Source organism: Astyanax mexicanus, chromosome 16 (assembly GCF_023375975.1).
Source record: "Astyanax mexicanus isolate ESR-SI-001 chromosome 16, AstMex3_surface, whole genome shotgun sequence".
NCBI classification, from domain to species: Eukaryota; Metazoa; Chordata; class Actinopteri; order Characiformes; family Acestrorhamphidae; genus Astyanax; species Astyanax mexicanus.
This window is the reverse complement of record NC_064423.1, coordinates 13,525,664-13,545,625: the sequence shown is the minus strand read 5'-3', so window position 1 is coordinate 13,545,625 and position 19,962 is coordinate 13,525,664. Positions and strand designations below refer to the sequence as shown.

General features: G+C 39.7%; 1 protein-coding gene across 2 annotated transcripts in view; it reads left to right on the top strand.

Moving 5' to 3' along the window:
- The first annotated feature begins 743 nt into the window (after positions 1 to 743).
- Positions 744 to 19,962, top strand: part of cbarpb (CACN subunit beta associated regulatory protein b) — a 35,317-nt gene continuing 16,098 nt past the window's right edge. Inside the window, exons 1-6 of one of the 2 annotated variants that reach the window (XM_049465510.1) lie at positions 744 to 889; positions 8,449 to 8,521; positions 11,380 to 11,525; positions 16,064 to 16,143; positions 18,097 to 18,259; positions 19,591 to 19,762. In XM_049465510.1, coding sequence (XP_049321467.1) covers positions 8,474 to 8,521; positions 11,380 to 11,525; positions 16,064 to 16,143; positions 18,097 to 18,259; positions 19,591 to 19,762 — 609 coding nt within the window. In that variant the 5' untranslated portion in view covers positions 744 to 889; positions 8,449 to 8,473. Of the gene's footprint in view, positions 890 to 5,923; positions 7,039 to 8,448; positions 8,522 to 11,379; positions 11,526 to 16,063; positions 16,144 to 18,096; positions 18,260 to 19,590; positions 19,763 to 19,962 lie in introns of those variants that run through there. The other variant, XM_007252616.4, reaches the window with a different exon arrangement.

The window sequence follows — 19,962 nt, the reverse complement described above, 5'->3', positions numbered from 1 at the left end:
AATAAATAAAAATTATCATTTTAAAAAGTGTTTTTTTTTTATTTGTTTTTTTTTTACTCAGGTTATATTTGTTTATATCAAAGTTTGTTGGATAATCTGAAAAATGTAAGTCTGCCAAAAATGCAAAATACTTTTTAACACCACATCAGACCTCATATTTTGTTAGTGATTTTACATTCAGAGGTGGCAAATCCAAGTTCAGAAATATTACAATGTACCAAAAAAAAAAAAAACTAAATCCAGGGATGGATTTGAAATTTCTGGACCTGGATTTTTTGTGCACCTTTAAATAAATGGCAACACATTGGCAACAAATTGCGACGACCTTGACTTTGATTTTGTTTTCCAGCTATTCGTTCCACCTTAAATATTCTGCAGAAGTCTGCATTGGGCTCATGCGGCGCTGCTCCACTGCGAGAGGGAGGATTTAAGGTGGACTGGAAGGTTCGAAACATAATGGATTGTATATTACGTAATTAATATAGAACCTGTCAGTGATTTTACATCCAGAGATGGCCAATCCATGTCCAGAAATTTTATACAATCCTGGACCTGTTTTTTTTTTTTTTTTTTTTTTAGCACACTTTGATTAAATGACATCATATGAGCAACTGGGAACGACGTAAATCAAATCCCATCAAATAAGGAGACGACATGGCAGAAATGTGCACCCCCTTTGCTGATATCCCCACAACACCACCCCCCTCCTTATCTCACCTCCTACGTCACAGGGTGCTTTCCTCGCCGGGTGGAGGGGGGTGGGTGTGTCTGGCGGGGGCTTCCATTCATAAACACATTCAGCATTACTCTTTCTCTCATCAGCGCGCTGAGCGATCTTCTCTCTCTCTTTCGACGAAGCTCTCTTATGGATCACGTCCATTACAATTAGGTAAGCGCTGATCCATACAGCTACACACACGCGCGGACACACACACTTGCATGCGGTACTTTGTGCTTGTATATGGAGGCATCAGTGATGCTGCACCACATTCTGCTTTTCTCTTAGCCAGGATATAGCTTTATAGCTGGCTAGGTTCCACTCCAGGCTGCTCAGTTGGAGCCATTGTATTTATCTTAACTCTCTTATAAACCCCTGATTGTATGGCTGGCTTCTCCCGACCAGCCAGGCTTATTTGGACAAGTATTGCTGCTCAGAGCTGGAGATGGAGCTGTGCCGGACAGCAGAACCTGCTGCATGTGTCTGAGATTGAAGTTCCGGACTGTGACTGATTTATAGCTGAGAAGGTTTGGGTCCAGTAGCTGAGCTGACTGAATCCTGAATCCTAGCCCTGGCTTATCTTTGAAATGATCGAGCTTTAATGGAGTGGCTTAATAGAGTGGATGTTCTTCAAATAGCTGGACTTTATCTGTGTAGATGGATGTAGTTAGTAAGTATTATATTTTTCCCTCTTGTCATTGTTTTAATGGTACTAATACTACTGTTATAACTGTTGTACTTTTGTTATTACATTAAATACAAAGTGTATTTGGTGTGTGTATATATATATGGGTGTGTATGTAATTTCTGAGCTACAAAGTACTCCTGGTGTTATGGACCATATATAAAACAGCACATTGTATATATTATATTATATATATTCATGGGGCAACACTATGATACAATGTAAAGCTTGTATAACTGTGTAAATTTGCTGTGCGCTCAGAATAACTCAACAGATTATTAACAGCCATTAATGTCTAAACTGCTGGCAACAAAAGTAAGTACACCCCTAAGTGAAAAAGGTCAAATTGTGCCCAATTTGTCATTTTCCCAACCTGGTGTCGTGGCTTGTTAGAGTTACAAGGTTCCAGGCATGAATGGGGAGCAGGTGTTACATTTAGTGCTTTGGGTACAGTTCTCTAATACCGGCTACTCAATATTCAACATGGTACTTCATAGCAGAAATATGTGAGAAATAGAATTGTTGCTTTCCATAAAGATGGCCAAGACTATTAGAAGATTAGAAAACTGAGATACAACACAATGGGCAAGGTCATATAGCAGTATGCCAGGACGGGGTCCACTCCACTTAGAACAGGAGAATAGTCCACATGTTCAGTGTGGCATCTAGAGATTGGCTTTACAAAATAGATGCATGAATACTGCCAAAATTGCTTCAGAGCTTAAAGAAGAAGTGGGAAGTCAGCCTGCAGTACTCAGACCCTATGCTGCATACTGCATCAAATGTGTCTATATGGCACAGTCTTAGAAGAAAGCCTCTTCTAAAGCTAACACACAAGAAAGCCTGCAGTTTACTAAAGACAAGAAGACTAAGGAAATGGATTATTGGAGAATTGTCTTGTGGTCCCACAAGATTAACTTGCTTGGCTCAGATGGTGTCCAGAATGTGTGATGAGGAGTACTAAGGTAATTGTCCCTTCCATACACATTTAAGCATAGTGATGGTTGCATCATGGTCTGGGTTATGTATGAGTGCTTCTGGTACTGGAGAGCTGAATTCCAACATGTACTGTGACATTCTGAAGCAGAGCATATGATCCTTCTTTCAGACACTGGGCCGCATAGCAGTTTTCCAACACAAAGCTGAATGATAAAGGTGATGGACTGGCATGCATTTATGCATCTAAACCTAATTGAGCATCTCTGGAGCATCCTCACATGAAATGCGGAGGAGCATGAGGTCTCTAACATCCACCAGATCTGTGGTGTCGTTATGGAGGAGTGGCAACCTGTGAAGCTCTAGTGAAATCCAGCAAAGCAGTGCTAGAAAATAAAGGCCGCACAAAATATTGACAGTTTGGGCACAAATTGGCAATTTTCACTTTTGTAAGTACACAACCGGTACAGAGTATTATTTTTAATTCTCAGCACTGCAGTGACACTGACGTGGTGGTGGTAGTGTGTTAGTGTGTAGTGCCCTGGTGGTACAAATGACCAGACAAAGCAGTGCTGTTGAACTATTTAAACATTGACTATTTACACTCACTGTACAAGCCATTAGACACTCCTACCTAGCTACTCATCTCATCTGTGGCTGCACAGTTTGTTTTGTTCATCATCATGTCCTTCATCGTTGGTCACAGATTGCTGCCCACAGGGCACTGTTGTCTGGATATTTCTGGCTGGCTATTCTCACTCCAGCAGTGATACTAAGGTCTGTGGTCGTCTTGTGGGATCCTTGCTATCCTTGCAAGAACAGGTTGAAAAGAGGATGACAAAGTAAGCAGAAAAAAAACAGATGGATAACAGTCTGAACTTTCCAGACATCTAATCCAGACTTTCTCCTGAAATCAAGGGCACTAGTCTGGAGGTTGTCCTTCTATGCTGCAGTAAACGTCTGAAGTATACTTCAAGGAAGGTTTTTTTCCTCTAGGTGTTGGAGGATTTGACTTTATTCATCAGCCATAGCAGTGTTAGTTAGACAGTGATGATGGATGATTAGTTAGAGACTGCTCCACAGCCCAATGCTTTAGGATAATATCCCCCTAGTAGATGTGCTTTGGCAACGGAGGATGACCTTAAGTTCATAAGTGGCTGATCCAGAGCATCCGGTGTGTTGTATTAGCAGTGCCTTTCTGTTGATATAGTGTACTGCTCCTGGTTCTGTTGATATTACAGATAGGACTCCTCTTTATTACAGATAGGACTTTTAACATCACGCAATATTAATTAGAGAACCAGGGCTATACTCTTAATTCATGTACAATCCTCTTCTTTGCTCTGGATATAATTAAAGTAAATGTATGGAAAGCTGTGGCGGAAACAGATGCGCATATTTGAAATTAAAACTTTTTAACATATTTTATATTAATCAATGATAGTGACTCTGTTTGTATTTCTGTTAAATATTTTAGATGGAAATTATCACACTATAGTTACACTGATATAGCTACACATGACTTGGCAAGTCAGTGTGTATTTGAAATATTTATATTTTCTACTACTATTCAGTATTAGTGTTCTGATTGGAGCATTTGTCATGGCTTTGTTTCAGCAATTATATTTGTTTAAAATAATTTGGTTGGGTAATCCTAACTGAATCAAACATCAGAGTAATTTAATTTCAGTTAGAGACCAGACTGTTTAGCAGCTGTATTGGTACACCTGTTTGTTTTTACATTCAATCTGGTTTTGCACGAACTGTTCAGGAAGTTAATTTGTTGATGAGATGTTTGGGCTGCTTATTATTCTTGGCCAAATACAGCACGTGTTCTGCTCCAGTTCTGCTCATTATTTTGCTTAATTTCCCATGTAAAAAACCCATGTCAAAAGCAGATTTTGCTGCAAGCTGGTTTCAGTGGCTGTAAGCTGGTGTTCCTTAGCTGGTTATGGTCATCCAGTTAAAAACATGCCCTATGCTGGAAGGTAGCTGGTTAACTTAGCTCATGACCAGCACAGAATATGTTGCATTGTATTTTTCTAATGCTGGTCATGCTGATGACCAGTGTGGTAATGCTGGTCATGCTGGTGATCAAGATTGGTCATACTAGCCATGCCGGTCCACCAGCTTGGTCATGCCGGTTAACCAGCTTAGTCACACATGTTGTCTAGTTAGGCCAGGTTGATACTTGTAGGTCTCAGCACATTTAAAGCTGCAATTCTAACTCCAGCCAACCTGGCTAGGTTGAAGCAGATTAGCCATGATGCTAACAGGCAGCCTCAGCAGCCAACAGGAACTGAACTTGGAAAGTTTGACATGGTTTAGAGGAGAAATCCAATGTGAAATGGACTAGGGGGTAGTGAAACATAACAATGAATACTAACTTTTGTTGAATAATGCATCGCTTTTAGCCGATATTCCCAACAGGACTACGATACTATCAATAGGGACATAGCGTTACCCATGAAAAAAAATGCTATTTTCACACCATTAACAAGATCAAAGTACCTCCAAACTTCATTGGTTGAATGAGCCCTGACATTTAAAACAAGGTACTGAGAACTTTAATTATAAAATTCATAAAAAAAAAGACTGATGTGTAAAGTGTGGAAATACATGAATATTATAGAGGTATTTTCAGCAAAGTGGGAATTCATGCATTTTAACAAATTATTTTTCCAATTTGTCCCCCTATCTTACCTATTAATTTGTGCTCGTCAGTTGCTTATTTATTGACTTCATTTCAAAATGGCAAAATGGCACCTGGACAACTACCTCAATAAACTTAATAAAATATCTGTGCACTTTCAAAGTTCTCAGTGCCTTGTTTTAAATGCCAGGGCCCTTGTAATTCTACCAGTCAAGTGTGGAGCTATTTTGAGCTTGTTGTTAATGGTGTAAAATAGCGATGTCCTTGCATGGGCAACACAATGCCCCTATCACTAGCATTGTAAGTCTGTTAGGAGCATCAGCTTAAACACTGGATTTTGAAATTCTGGGAATAATGAAGGTGGGCTGTTCGAAAATTGTTCATACTCGTCATCATTGTTCACTACAACCCAAGTCCATTCCACAGAGGATTTCTCTTTTAACCGTGATCTGTAATGCTAAAAGACACAGCAGCCAGGGTCGGAAGGTTGAAGCGTTTTTTTGTGTGTTTTATGAACCTGATTTAACAGATCTGTATCAATTATTTTCTCATAATGTTTCTTAGAACATTGTGTCCAGGACCGTTTTTGAACCTTAATCTTCATCAGATGTTGTTGTTTTTTTTTTTTTTACAAATAGCCACAGTAGTGATGTGAAATCTCATTATCATTATTATGGGTACACTGAATATTTGGCAAACAAAATGGTTTGGCCAAATAAGTAAAAAGAACACTACAGAAAAAAGTCAGAACAATGACTAATTTATTTTTTGCTGTATACAGTGGAGAGAATGTGTGAGGGAGACACCAGGAATAATTTAATTTAATTTAAAGATTTAATGTAATTTTTATACTGTCGCATAAATTAAACAAATTAAAGCATTTAGCATCACTTAACACGCAGTAGTATCAGTTTACTGTCTTTTCACAAACTGTCTGTCTGTTTTTCAGCAGTTATTAGCTAACTTAATGCACTAGAGTAGTAGTTAGCTAGCTAACTAGCTATGTTAGCTTGTTTGTTTGTAAACAGGCTGACTGTCTGTTTTCTGTGTAAATTCCAAGTTAGCTAGTGATAGCTAGCCACAAGTGACTTTAGTGGAAAAGGTAAATTAAGGGGAAATAAATAAGTAAAATTACAATTCTTTAGTGAGTGTATGTTTGAAAATAGCACTGCTGAGGTAACGCTAGCTAGGTTAACTAGTTAGCTAGATTAGCTAACGTTTAATAGGTAAGGTTAGTTAGCTAGCCTTAACTGACTAAATGTGTAACTACAATAGCACAGTTGAAGTTAATTCCTGATTAGAATATCATCACTGAACTATATTTATGGGATTTATGACTGCTGAGGTGCATTTGTGATTAAAATGGCACTGTTAGCACTATTCCATTAGTAAGCTAGCTAGCTGAATGTGTGACTAGCACTGCTAAAATAATTTAATGATAAGTTTAGCACAGATATACTAAGGTTACGTTTTGTGTTCAATACATAGCCTATTTTCTTTATTTAAAAAAATGCTTAGAAAGAATAACAATATATTTAGGCAAATTGAATGACAACCTACAACCAAACGTGTTCAGTATTCACTATCAGGCCAACTGTTTTTTTTTTTTTTTTCATTTTGTTCTGTTTTAATATGGTGCTTCCATAATTCTAGGTACATGGATGATATTATCATTTGATGAGATGTGGAGCATTCTGCATCTCAGAGGTAATAAAGAGACAGTTGTTTTATACGAGTGAGAGAGGTTTCACCGAGATAGAGATAGAAAGAGAGATAGAGAGAGAGTGTTGAGCTGTTATGAGGCTCTGTGACCAGGTGGGTGGGCATATTCTGGCTGAGTATGCAGCAGCAACGGAGGGCTTTGCAGAGAGAGAAAGAGACGCACACACACACAAACACACACACAGGGCTCTGCACAACTTGTGCACACACTCACACACACTATCTTACTTTGGGCATCGTCTTGGCACTGAAGGACCAGGACGATACACACTTGCCTCTGCATGTTGCCTTTTTTTCTGCTATGTGAGTGGAGCTACTTGGAAGGTGAGTGTGTGTGTTTGTTTGAGTAAGTATTTACATCTGACTGTCTGTCTGTGTGAATATGATGCATGGAGGAGGACAGAAAAATGGAGAGAGCGAGAGAGAAAGAGAAAGAGAGATAGGAGTGAGGTTTATGTGGTTTAGGCAGAAGCTGCAGTATTAATGGCATTATCCTGGATGAAGCTCACACTGCTGGGCCTCAGCTGCTGGAAAGCTGGAATCATCTCATTATACAGAAAAGAGAGAAAGAAAGAGAGAGAGAGAGAGAGAGAGAGAGAGAGAGAGAGAGAGAGGGTGAGCAGGACTTTAAAGGGATTATGGTGTGTAGCATAATATTTAAGGCTGACTTGTGGAGCTGGAGTTCTGATTGGGTCTGTTTTCTCTGCCCACTGCTGTGTGCTTGAATCAGTAGCATTCACGCCTGGGTTCCTCATGATCCCTTGTTGATTAGGTTGCAAAGACTGAACTGCAGTTAGATGATGGGTGATAAAGATAGTCCAGCTTATGATTATTCTTGTATACTCATTGACAAAAAAACTGCACCCAATATTAGGTGCTGGAATGGAATGAAAATTTATTTGAATTAATGTAATTATGACGTTTATTTATAAAGTTTAAACTAATGTATACATTTATTGGGAAAAAAATGCATTTAAAAAAAAGACTGTAGAACCACGTTGGGCCTGTAGCTGGGTCTGTAGATCCTGCACACTTCACTAGGGTGCCAAAGCTGGCGTCACAGATGGTTCCATAAATGCTCAAAGAAATGTTGCAATCTGGTGAAGATATTTCTGGAAAACTCTTGCTGTGTGTGGGTGAGCATTATACTGCTGTAAAATGCACTGCTGCCATGAGAGGCAACACATGTGGCTACTGTAAATGTTTGTGTCCCTCTTATGGCAAGGCCCAGTGTCTAATTAAGCCACACCTGTTATCATTTACATATCAGCCTGAGACATAACTGCATTTCAAATTTTGCAGCACTCGTGGGTGCAGTGAGGACCACAATTTGCTTGCATTGCATGATTTGCTAGAATACACCTAGTACGCTTGGCTTGGGTGCATGGGTTCAGTAACATGCTATGCTTAAAAAAAGTAATGAAGTAAAAGTACACAGCATCATGAGATATCACTGAACATCTCTACACTGTGATTCTGCAGTGCAATGATGAGCAGATCAGTTGCCGCATTGATATTTCAAGTTCAAGGTTTCATAGCTGCTGCACAACAGATCTAAAGAGGTTAAATTCAGACACCCTCAAACATGTTTTGGCTGATTGAATGAAAACCCCACATCTTTGGCTGAACTCTTGGTTTAACATGATCTTTTAACATGATCCATGTTAGAATAATGGAAGCTGAAAGTCTCTATGGTGTTCTGCTGACTCTAAAACATCTGCACGTTTTCCTCAGGGGGACGCACTCACTGGCCTGGACCATGAGCAATGAGTCTACCATCTGGAAAAACCTAACAGAAAGCACCACAGTAAGTATACATCTTTCTCTTTCTCTCTTTCTCTCTTTCTGTCCTTCTTCCTGCACTGTTCTCTGTCATTACCGTCAATCCTCCCTCCACAACTAACTCCAGACATTCAAATAGAAGATTTCCTGTTCTGTGTTCTCAGTAATTGAATTCCCAGCCTGATGTAAATAGATTAAGGCCTGCATGAGAACTTTCAATCAGACTGAGCTCCCAGTATAGAAAAGCAACATAGACTAATAGCAGAATCAGAAACACTGCCGCCATCTTCAAATACTGGCATCTGCCGACTTATTCTGTTAATGAGGGAAAAGGTTGATCGTGATTGGCTTTGTTGAAGAGGGTTTTTTTCTTCTTGTGGATGTCTCTGTTATTGAGATGTAATTACAGATAGACTGTTACCAGTATAAGCTGAGTTATGGGGAGGATTGTAGGGGTTAGGGTATGGAAAAACTGTTATGGGTCAATACATTAAGGGTACAGAGAGAACTGGTAGGAGTCAGTAGGGTTGGGGTATGCAGAGTAATGGTAGGGGTCAGTATGATTGGCATATGAAGTGCTGATAGGCATCCAAACCCTTATACGTATATATAAATATATATAACTGGATATAGAGAGTACCAGAAGGGGTCAGTAAGGTTGGGGTTATAGAGAGCACTGATATAGGACAGCATGGTTAGGTTATGAAGAATGTTGGTGAAAAACAGAATGTCTGGGGTATGTCGGGTATGTATGGGATGTCGCTAGATTTAGGGTAGATAGATACTTGTAGGGTTCAGAAGGTTTGGGGTATGAAGCTATCTAGTAGAAATCAGTTGGGGTGGAGTGCTAGGGGTCAGTAGGGTTTGGGTTTTGAGAGTAATGGTAGGGGTCAAAAGGGTCAGGGTATGGAGCCTACAAGTAAAGGTCAACATGGTTTTGGTATGGAAACTGCTGGAAAGGGGTCATTATTGTTGGGGTATTGAGGCTATAGAGCGTACTGGTAGGGGCCAGTAGGGTTGGGGTACTGGCCCCTACCAGTACGCTCTATACCCTGACCATATTGGTACGGGTCAAAAGGGTCTGTGTATAGAGAGTACTGATAGAGGTCAGTAAGGTTGGAGTATAGAGAGTACTGTAAGGAATTAGGAATCAGGGTTATGGTAAAGAAAGTGCATTTAGGGGTCAGTAAGGTAATGGTATAGAAAACTGGTAGTGGTTAGTATCATTAGGGTATGGAGAGTATTGAAAGGGTCAGTAGGGTTAGAGTTTAAAACATACTGGTGGGGTCAGTATGTCTGAAGCATGGAGAGTACTGCGGAGTTCAGTAGGACTGGGAATTTGGAAGTACTGGTAGGAGTCCATAGGGTTGTTGATGAAATTGACTCTTTGTTCATACTGTCCTAACTTGTAGATTTTTCATATAGTCATAGGAAGGTAATTGTAAGAGTTGTATGTGTATTAGAAGGTACGTTCAGTTCCCATTCTTATTTCCATTGGTAGGTTCTTGGGGTAGATAGGGCACAGATGCCCAATTAACCAGGTGGCGAGGTAGGAGGTGGCGTGTGCCTGTGGGCTTTGATGTCTTTCAGAAAGAGGCATTGTCTGTATTGTGCTGGTGTCAGTGCCCCCCCCCCCTCCCTCTTCAGGGCTCGCTCTTTGGAGTAGTGCACTGCACTTAACAACTCAACTCAGAACAAAAGAACACACACCTGTGGCCTCCTCACCCCCCCAGTTCACCCACTCACACAGAGATGAGCACTTGCTGTCATGCAGAACAGAAGAGATTTCATGCAATGTCCTACTCGCATGCACTGTCATTAGGATTGAAAGTTTCAGGATTGAACAAAAGAAGCTTTTGAAGCTCAGAATTGAAAAGAACCTCATTCCGACCTGGTTTCCTAAGAAACATGAAAAATTGGTTTGGACTGTAATGTTTTTTTAGAACTCAAGAGAAGACCATTCAGGCTCTTTAAGCTTGAGATTTAATATCTGTTGCTTTAAATGACCTGTGTCTAATAATATGACGCAATTTTATTTGGTTTGAAAACAATTTGACACAATGAAAATTTCCAAATGTACCGTCCTTGTACTCATACAGGGCCAACATGCACACTCCTTTTGCATTCACATTATCAAAGAGTGTTCTAGCCTTGACTGCTTCCTAAGGACATTGTACACTGAACACGCTGCACCACACTGCACACCAGTATTTATTGGCAGTATTCACACCTGCACAGATACCATGCATCATCACACAGCAATGCTCAAGGACTCTGAGCACTGTTTTATTCAATTTAGTTTAATTTCACAACATTCCACTCTGGAATTATTTTGTTATTACATTACATTAATACCTGAAAGATTTCACAATTGAAAAAAAATAAATTTACATAAAATGCCCAAATTACAATATTTCAAGTCAAGTATGCTGGCTTTATACAGCTTATTGGTGTTATGTTTTAACATTATAATTATTTGATTTAACGCTGGATGATATGGCCAAAAGAAATCTGTTTTTTTTTCACAAAAAAACTAGGTTTACCTTTATTTTGGTTTTACTTAAATTCCTCCTTTACAACCAGAAACAAGCGAAAAAAAAACAAGCTTGTAGATGAGATCAATACTGAGACTGAACTTTTTAAAAACCTTTCTTTTCAACATAGTTTAGTTTTAAACTGGCACTTTCATAATGCACCTTAAAACTTACCAAATTAAATAAATACATAAATAAAAAATTGGCCCTTTAGTCCTGCAATTGGTAAATGTAATTGCTGTTTCAGTTCCTCACATATTTAACTACACTACAGGTCAAGGGAAAGTGCGTTCAGGCCCTGAAACCTTGTGTCCAACCTGACTGACCTATAACTCTGCTATTTACTCAGGAGCCCCCCCTGGAGCCGGGTGGGCAGGATGGCTACGTTCTCCTGCTGGTCCTCCTGTCCATCTTCCTTGGGGGGGTGCTGGTCCTACTGTCTGTCCTGCTGATCGTCTGCCGTCGATGCTGTGAGGGGGACCCGCGCTACGCACGGTGAGACCAAAGCCGTGGAACACAAACACTCACAAACAGGCACATGAAAAAAGGGATATGCTAAATGTACTTAAAACAGACACCCTGTAAGAATCTCACTAGACTCACTAGAGAACAGCTCACATCCTGTACAGGTGTGGGCATTCCCAGGCCATTCCCTGAGGTAAAACTTCATGATCTATTTACTGTATATACTGCTATCCCATGACTTTTAGCATACCGATCAGTGTATGCAAGCACTGTTATTAAGAGAAATCTAATCTGTTAACTGGATGATTGTCCCCATTTATTGCAGTAACAGTATTAGGGCTAATTTAAACTGCTAAAAGCAAGAAGCTACTCAAAACTTAGTATGTATTTTTCAGGGCACTATTCACACTGGGCAAGGTAATCCCATTATTTATTTTCACCTGATTCCCTCACTCGAGTTTAAACACTGGTCAGTGATTGGCTGTCAGCTTGCTTAAAAACATGTCAGACAATATCAGAATAGATAGTGCTGTTTGATTGTGTGATTGAGTGTGTGTGTGTATGTGTGTGTGTGTGTGTGCAAGCTCAGCGTGCGACAAAGTTTAGAGAAAGTGTAACATGCCATTTACACAACAGGCATAGACTGTTATATTTCCGCCGTCTATCCAACAAAAACACTTTCTGCTTTTAAATTTTAGAGTGGCAGGGACACGTTTTAGGAATACTTGAGCCACTTTAAAAACGGGCTAGCTATGCCCATGCATACTGCGGAGAGCACGGCTTGGAAAAGAGTGGCTGCAAAAAAACTAGAAGGTTGAAAACAGCAGTAAGTGAACTAGAGCTGCAGGTGGGCGGAGAGATATTGTAAGTTCAATGAGTGGGATGGTGGTACAGTGGATAATACTACAATATATTGCAATATGATTATTGGCAGATGAAACAGTACAGCAGGTTCAGGGGCTTAGGGCTATGGGTACGATCCTGTGTGGGGTCTCTGAAGATCTGTTGCTAGCGCTTTGTTGGCAGATACAGTATCAGAGGACACCTTCAGAAATCTTGTGGAAATCAGTGGTATAAATGTTATTAAGTTATGGCTGATTGGCCAGCATTTTCGCTTGTCTGAAGTAGTTTTACAGTGTTTAGTGAATCGGTACATCATTGCTGTGCTTCAACCACTGCCCGGTAAAACAGCGGTTAGAGGCTACTTTTGGGTAGTGTACCTCTTGGTGAGACACTGCTGCAACTGCTGATGTGATGATCTGGGGAGCCATTGCATACGACAGTTGGTCACCATTAGTAGTGATACGAGGTACTCTAGCAGCTCAGCGATATGTGCAGTATGATTATTAGGGCCTCCAATTGGCATTTTTCAGAAGGATAATGCTTGTACACATGCAGAAAGAGTTTCCCAGGAATGTTTTTGGAAGATTGCAACATTTCCTTGGCCTTTCTGGTCACCAGATTTATCTCCAATCGAGCAATTGTGGGATCAGCTGGGATGTCAGCTTCAGCAACCTATTAGTATGTTGGATCTATGTGCCCAGCTGCAACATCTGTGGGCAAATGTGGTGCAGGAAGACATATGAAACCTGTATCTTGTATCCAGTTGTACTGTTTTCCCCAATAAAAAATATCCAATTGGAATCAGTTACATATATATTATCATTACATTCACACTTTTCATTTTTATTTGATACTAGTGCTGGGCGATATGGGAAAAATCATATATCACGATAACGATATATATCATGATATACCACATTTAAGTATGTTTCCAGTTATTCTTCGAAAAATATGACAAAATAATATCGTTGCTTACTTTTTTCCAACTTTATTTCAAAAGTGACATCAAACCGAACTTTCACAAATGAAAATTACTACCTTTTAGTGCAGCAATATATATGTATCAAATGAAGACAGATGAGGTAGATGCAGTAGATATTTTTTTCAAAAGAACAATGCGTCTCCATTGTTTAGATCTCATGCGTTTATTAACGTAAAGCATGACGCAAACCGGCGTGTCCGTGCATGTCAAATAACGCAAAACAGCGTCATGTCGCAAAATCACATTATGAAGCTTTTTTTGCGAAGATTACTTTATTATCACTTATATAAACCGAGTTTACGCAAATACATTTCGTCGTAGCCTACTTTATATATTTGCGTGAATAATTGATGAAATTACTGTAGAAACGATAGAGATGATAGAAGATAAGTAGCACGATAGACACTTTTCTATCGTCCCCGCGATATTTATCGTTACCATACCAACAGCTCCTTCTTGGTGCGTTAGGACTCTAGTTATTATTGGTCAGTGAGCATATATAAAAAATGCCTTGTGGATAATATACCTCCATTGTTAGCTATATTAACCTTAATATCTGCATCATAAAATCAGCCGAAGTGAATCTTAGATATTAAACATTTTTTATGAAAAATGTTGACTGTATTTCTGCCTGAAGCTCCAGCTCTAATATCCAGTCTGGCGGAGGCAATGGTTCCTCCTGGAGCGGTTCTTTCTGTTATTTCACTGCCATCCATCTTTGGTGCCAGCTTCTCAGTGGTGTACGCTGTGCCTTCCTGTCAGGGGCAGGAGTGTCGGCGTGTGTGTGTGTGTGTGTGTGCGTATGTCTGTGTGTATGAGTGTGTGAGTATGATGGCAGAAAGGTACGGAGTGTGCCGGCGTTCCGACCAGGCTTGGAGAACTGCAGCTCCCGCAAATGACGAGGCTAATGAGATCTCATAGCAGCCATCAGGCGTGATTAATCTCTCCTGGCGCGCAGAGCACGCTCCAACACCTGCTGACACACACACACACACACACTCGCACACACAAACATTCACACACTCACAATCACACAGTAAGCAGAGTCACAGGGTACATTTCTAGAGGACCGAAAAAAGCTCCCCCAGTTTATCCTCACTGCTCTGCGCTCCCATATGGACAGAGAAACCGCCTCTCTGAAAACACTGACTGCTATGGAGCCGTCTCGGTGCAGGGTGGGCGATGTGGCAAAATTACAGCATTACCATACTGAAAGGGCCTGTAGTGCAGAAAATCATTTTCCAAATTATTACATGTTTGAGGCAGTGTGTAATAGCTGATCTCCTTTTTTGTGATGCCACAGGTTTTCCACTTATAGCAGATATTAAGGTCACTTAAGATGCTTTCACCACTGTGCTTTCAAACACATTGGGCCCTATTTTAGCAATCTTTAGGTCAGCAGCACACTGTGCAGCTTGATTTAGGGTGTGTCAGTTTGTCTTTGCTATTATAATGATGGGAAAAGTATGCCTTGCACTGCTCAAATTGCACAAAAGGCATGTACTTATTCTCTCAATTAATCATGGACGTGTTTTGGGTGTCATGTGCAATAAACCAATCAGCTTATTACTTGCCATTCCCCTTAAGACTTTGGGCATTGCTATTTAAGGGGCGCAGCTACCTGGATGTGTCCGACGCTTTTCAGCAGAGGAAACTGACCCGCTCATTAATGGCTGTTCATTCGTTTTTTGTTGATGTCAAAGCTAAAGTTACAGCAGTTACAGCTGCCTACAGGAAAGCACTATGGGTTTGTGCCCATGCCTGTGCCGCATGCCTGAACGCATTTCATTTCAAGACCACCACGTCCATCAGCTTATATATGATATATGTACAAGCACCGATGCCATTTAAATGACGCAGCGGAAGACGTGAAGTAAAAATACTCAGTTGACTGGTGTAAGATGAACATAAGCAATGAACCTCACAACTTGCCTTACGCAGGTTGTAAAATAGGGCCCTGAATCTTTCAGTTCATAAACAGGCATGGGGGAAAACGTGCAGAATCATATAATATACAGTTTTAATGATTTCCATGTTTGCAGCATCTTGTGGGAGAGACATAAGACATCAAAAATTGCTTTACGAACTTTGTAAAAAAAAATATATAACAAAAATCAAATAAAAAAACTAGTAAATTGCTATCTATGTGTTGAGCAGGACCATGGCACAGCATTCAAATGTAAAATAATAAAATAATAAAACAATACGATGCAAGTGAACAACAGATTTGTGTACTGTATTGTAAACACTTTAAGGTGCATTTAAAATCCTGCACTTAAAAAAAGCTATGTGGGACGAACTGCTATCTACGGTCAGACTGCATTTAGCCTTAGTGGAAATCTGGAATTTTACGCTTACTGTAAACAAATGGAAGCGCTTTACCCACCCAAATAGACAGTTTTGTGCACAGAAATCTGTGTAGATTAGTGTAGATCCAACGCTCATTTGACTTTTTTTTTTAAGAATTACAGTTTTTTTTCTTAACAAAGCTTAGCTTTACATGTCTGCTTTTTAATTAGACAGAAAACATGGCGACACCTCTGTTCCTTACTAGTGTTGCTTAATGCACCTTATAATCTAGTGTGCCTCATGTATAAGAAAATAGACCAGGAAATAGATGTTTTTTTATAGTGTGCCTTATAACCGGTGCACCTTATAGGTTGAAAAATACAGTGGTTTTGGATGTTTTACGAACTCAACAAGCTGATGAAGTTTCTAAACTAGACTGTTTTCTGTATTGAAGGTTCCTTCTGTGCTTCAGGGGCAGTGATGATCCAGAGAAAACCACCACCTCCTATCTTGAAGAGTCCCAGCCTGTTCACGGTACGATTGCTGGGGCCTCTTCAGTCTGTTGATTAAGTCAGGATTGAACTACAACTCATTTCATTAAGACCATGCTAAACTACATGCTGCACATGGTAAAAAAGCATGACTGTAGAATTAATGCAAGAATAAAGCTGGTGAGATCTCTCACGCTTTATGTAAGAGTAAGATTTTGGCCAAAGAACTTCATAAACATGTTTTGTGTAAAAAGAGGTATGTGGAATATGTCTCCTTTAGAGGCAGGTATATTAACAAAGAAAAAAAGAAGGTTAAACGGAGATAACACATACAAAAAAAACATCTAAAAACACTTCAGGGTTATTATGATTAAAAATAATAAAACTGTTAATTCCTTTACCATAATGTCCCGAGAATGCTACTTTTTCACTCCCCCTGAAATCCTCCCCTATCATACATATAAGCTCCCTCTCTTCTCCTATGGGATGGAATATATGTTAAAAAGTTTGGAAGCCCAGCGGCAACATTATCACTTAATATGCTTAATCTGTTTTACGTTACATAAATATCGAAATGCAATTACACGATTGCATAATTAATTACATAATAGTTATGTAACGACTGCACTTTTGTAATTTTACAAGTTTCTATTTTCAACAATGATGAGAACACATCAAATTAGTTTGTTGCTTGCTACTGCAACTGTTTAGAAAATAGAAATATTTAATACATAAATAATTTAAATGTTTCTTTGAATGATTAAATGAATAAACTCTTCAAATGGATAACCATATATCAACTATTTCTCCCCTTTTGTATACTATTGTGAGTTATTACAATATTCCTAATGAAAGAAGCAATATTCTTTAAAAAGTTTTGAATAAAATACAGTTTGTTTTTAGTTCTACCTAATGGGAGAATGGTTAATAAATGGTTATTTGTTGAAAGGGCTCAAACGATGTATTTACAGAACCTTGACAATCTGCACTTTCTGCAGAATTGGTTTGAATGAACTTTAATTAAGAAATAATATATAATTAACGTATTCTCAATTACATCATGCTGTTATTGCAACAGAAAGCCCATGGTTAGACATGGTTACTGTAATGCATCATGCTAAGCATTATACATGCCTGTATTAACCAGGCTTAATTGTTTTTGCTGTGTTATGTCCTGCTGTCTTGTTGTATTATGAATCCAAGCCAGGAAACACCTGAATTTTACCTTCAACATCAGCATCACCCTCATATGATGTTGGGCTAACTAATGAATAAACATTAATCACTAGGCCTTGTTAGAATAAGACGATCAAATAATTTTTCAAAAACCCTTCCACTATTGATCATTCAGTTTTTAATACTGTTGTGATTAATTACTGGGATAAAATATTAGTATTAGTAATTAAGTCGTCCCTCAGGGTTCTAGTTAAGTGTCTATGAAACTGATGTTATTTTTGTTATTAGTATTGAATGAATGAAGTTAAACTTACATAGCGCCTTTCTAGACACTCAAGAATGCTTTACAATCACATTTTACACACTGAGCACTAGGGGTGGGTGCTATGGCCATAAAATAATATCACAATATTTAATGAAATTTTCGTGATAACGATACTCTTGATGACATGACAAAACACTGAATTTAAAATAGTTATTTTAAGAATGCACTACTGCAACAAAATGAAAATTAAATTTTGTTATTGCATGCGATATGATATGGCACACCCATATCTGAGATATTAAAAAATACAAGAAAAAAAATTTGATCAGATTTGTAACAGACGTCAATGATCCAGAATGTCATTATACTAATTATGCACTCCAAATATCTCCATATATCCAGGATTAAAATAAAATAAAGTGAAGTAGCTATGTGATTAATGAAGTGCTCAAATACAGGGTCTAAGGGGTTATTTAGACTTGGAGTCTACACTGATCATTTTGTGTGGTTGACATGGTAAAACGTGTGTGTTCGGTGTGTGTTAATCCCCTGTAGAGATCACAATCCGTGTGGAGGAGTCAGACTGTGTGTCGGCCGGCAGCTCTCACGACGCTGAGACCGAGCGCTTCCTCTCTACCGGAACCACTGGCCGCCGGGTCTCCTTCAACGAGGCTGCACTCTTCGACCACAGCAAGAAGACCCTGGAGAAAGGTCGAAGGTCTGCCACCCACTCACACCCTCGGAGTAACACCCACTCAACCACCCCTTAACCACCTCCCAAGGCTAACTGAGTTACTGTACATTCATCATCAATAAAACAGCTGCACCCAAAAGGAAGTGTCAGATTGCGTTGCAGTTCAGAAGGAGGGAAGGCATGGCCAAGCCATAATAATGTCTGTGACTTCATGACAAGCAGTATGTAAATGAGCGCTGTCCTGTTGGGATAGCGCACCGGGGTGTGTATTCAGGGCCACTGGTTGCAGGACCTCGTTAATGTAACATTGGGTTGTCAAATTGCCTGTAATGGTGACTTAAGGTGATCTGTGATCATATGAAATTGCACCACACTATAAAACATCAGGGCTTCTGGCCATTTGCTGCATACCAAAAAAGGACAAAAGACGAAAACAGAATCATCAAAAGCTGTGGCTCATCTTCAGTGACTAGTCCTGCTTCAATTTTGTACAATGGAATATATAAGCTGCATGGTATGAATTAGCACAAGAACGCAATTAGGAACATCTACAACTCTAAAACATGCGTTACCAACTACTTCTGTATGTGTTGCGCTAAATATTGCCCATATCACTTCCTTCTGGGCGCAGCTATTTTTTGATTGAGTGTATTAATATTAACACTGTGTGTGTGTGTGTGTGTGTGTGTGTGTGTGTGTGTGTGTGTGTGTGTGTGTGTGAAAGAGAGAGAGAGAGAGAGGGAGTTAGAGAAAGAGGGAAATCAACTTCCTACTCTGCAGAACTGAGCTGTTTGTTTAAAGTAGATTATTTATACTGCACAATAAAATATATTAAATACATTAATAGAAAAGGAAGAGAGAGATACACAAGTAAAGAAACTAAAAAAGAGAGGTAAAGAAAGAAAGAGTGAGAGACAGTAAGAAAGAGATGGAAGGGGAAGAACTAAAGAACCTGAGAGAGCGAGAGAGAGAGAGAGAGAGAGAGAGAGTCAAAGAGGAAAAGGACTGAGGGTGAAAGGAAGACAAAGGGTTAAGAAAGACTGAATAGAAAAGATAGACAGTAGTAAGTAGGAAGTGCATTAGTATTGTATTGTGTGTGTGTGTGTGTGTGTGTGTGTGTGTAAGGGGAGGGTGTGGGCTGGATATGAATTATAGAGCATAAAACACAGAGCCACATTCAGATCAGCCAGCCCACACTTCCTGTCTGTATATAACAAACACCCACACACACACACACACACACACACACCGCCCACACACACTCACCCATGCAGTTCTCCCAGGAGTGCATTTTCATTTATCAGCCTTATTTTCTCAACATAGGGAACTATCTTTCTTTTTCCTCTTTCTCTCAGGTACACACTCACTGAGGGTGACTTCCATCACTTAAAGAATGCCAGGCTCACCCACCTCCACCTCCCTTCCCCCGCCCTCAAGATCGTCACCATCCACGAGTGTGAGTCACTGGAGAACAGCATCGCCATGACAACCCGCCCTGTCGCTAAATCCAGCCTCTCCATCTTCCAGGTGACAGTCCAGGGCTCAGAGCGGGAGGGGGCGGAGTCAGTCAGGGTGGGAGGTATAAGAGGGCATTGCAGTAGGTCAGCAATTCTTCACCGATCCGTTCAGATCACTGGACTGTTCGATTTATTGGACTGTTCTTCAAATTGGACTTTTCTCAATATTATGGATTGTTTAGGTATGGAACTGTTTAGATAATTATCCTG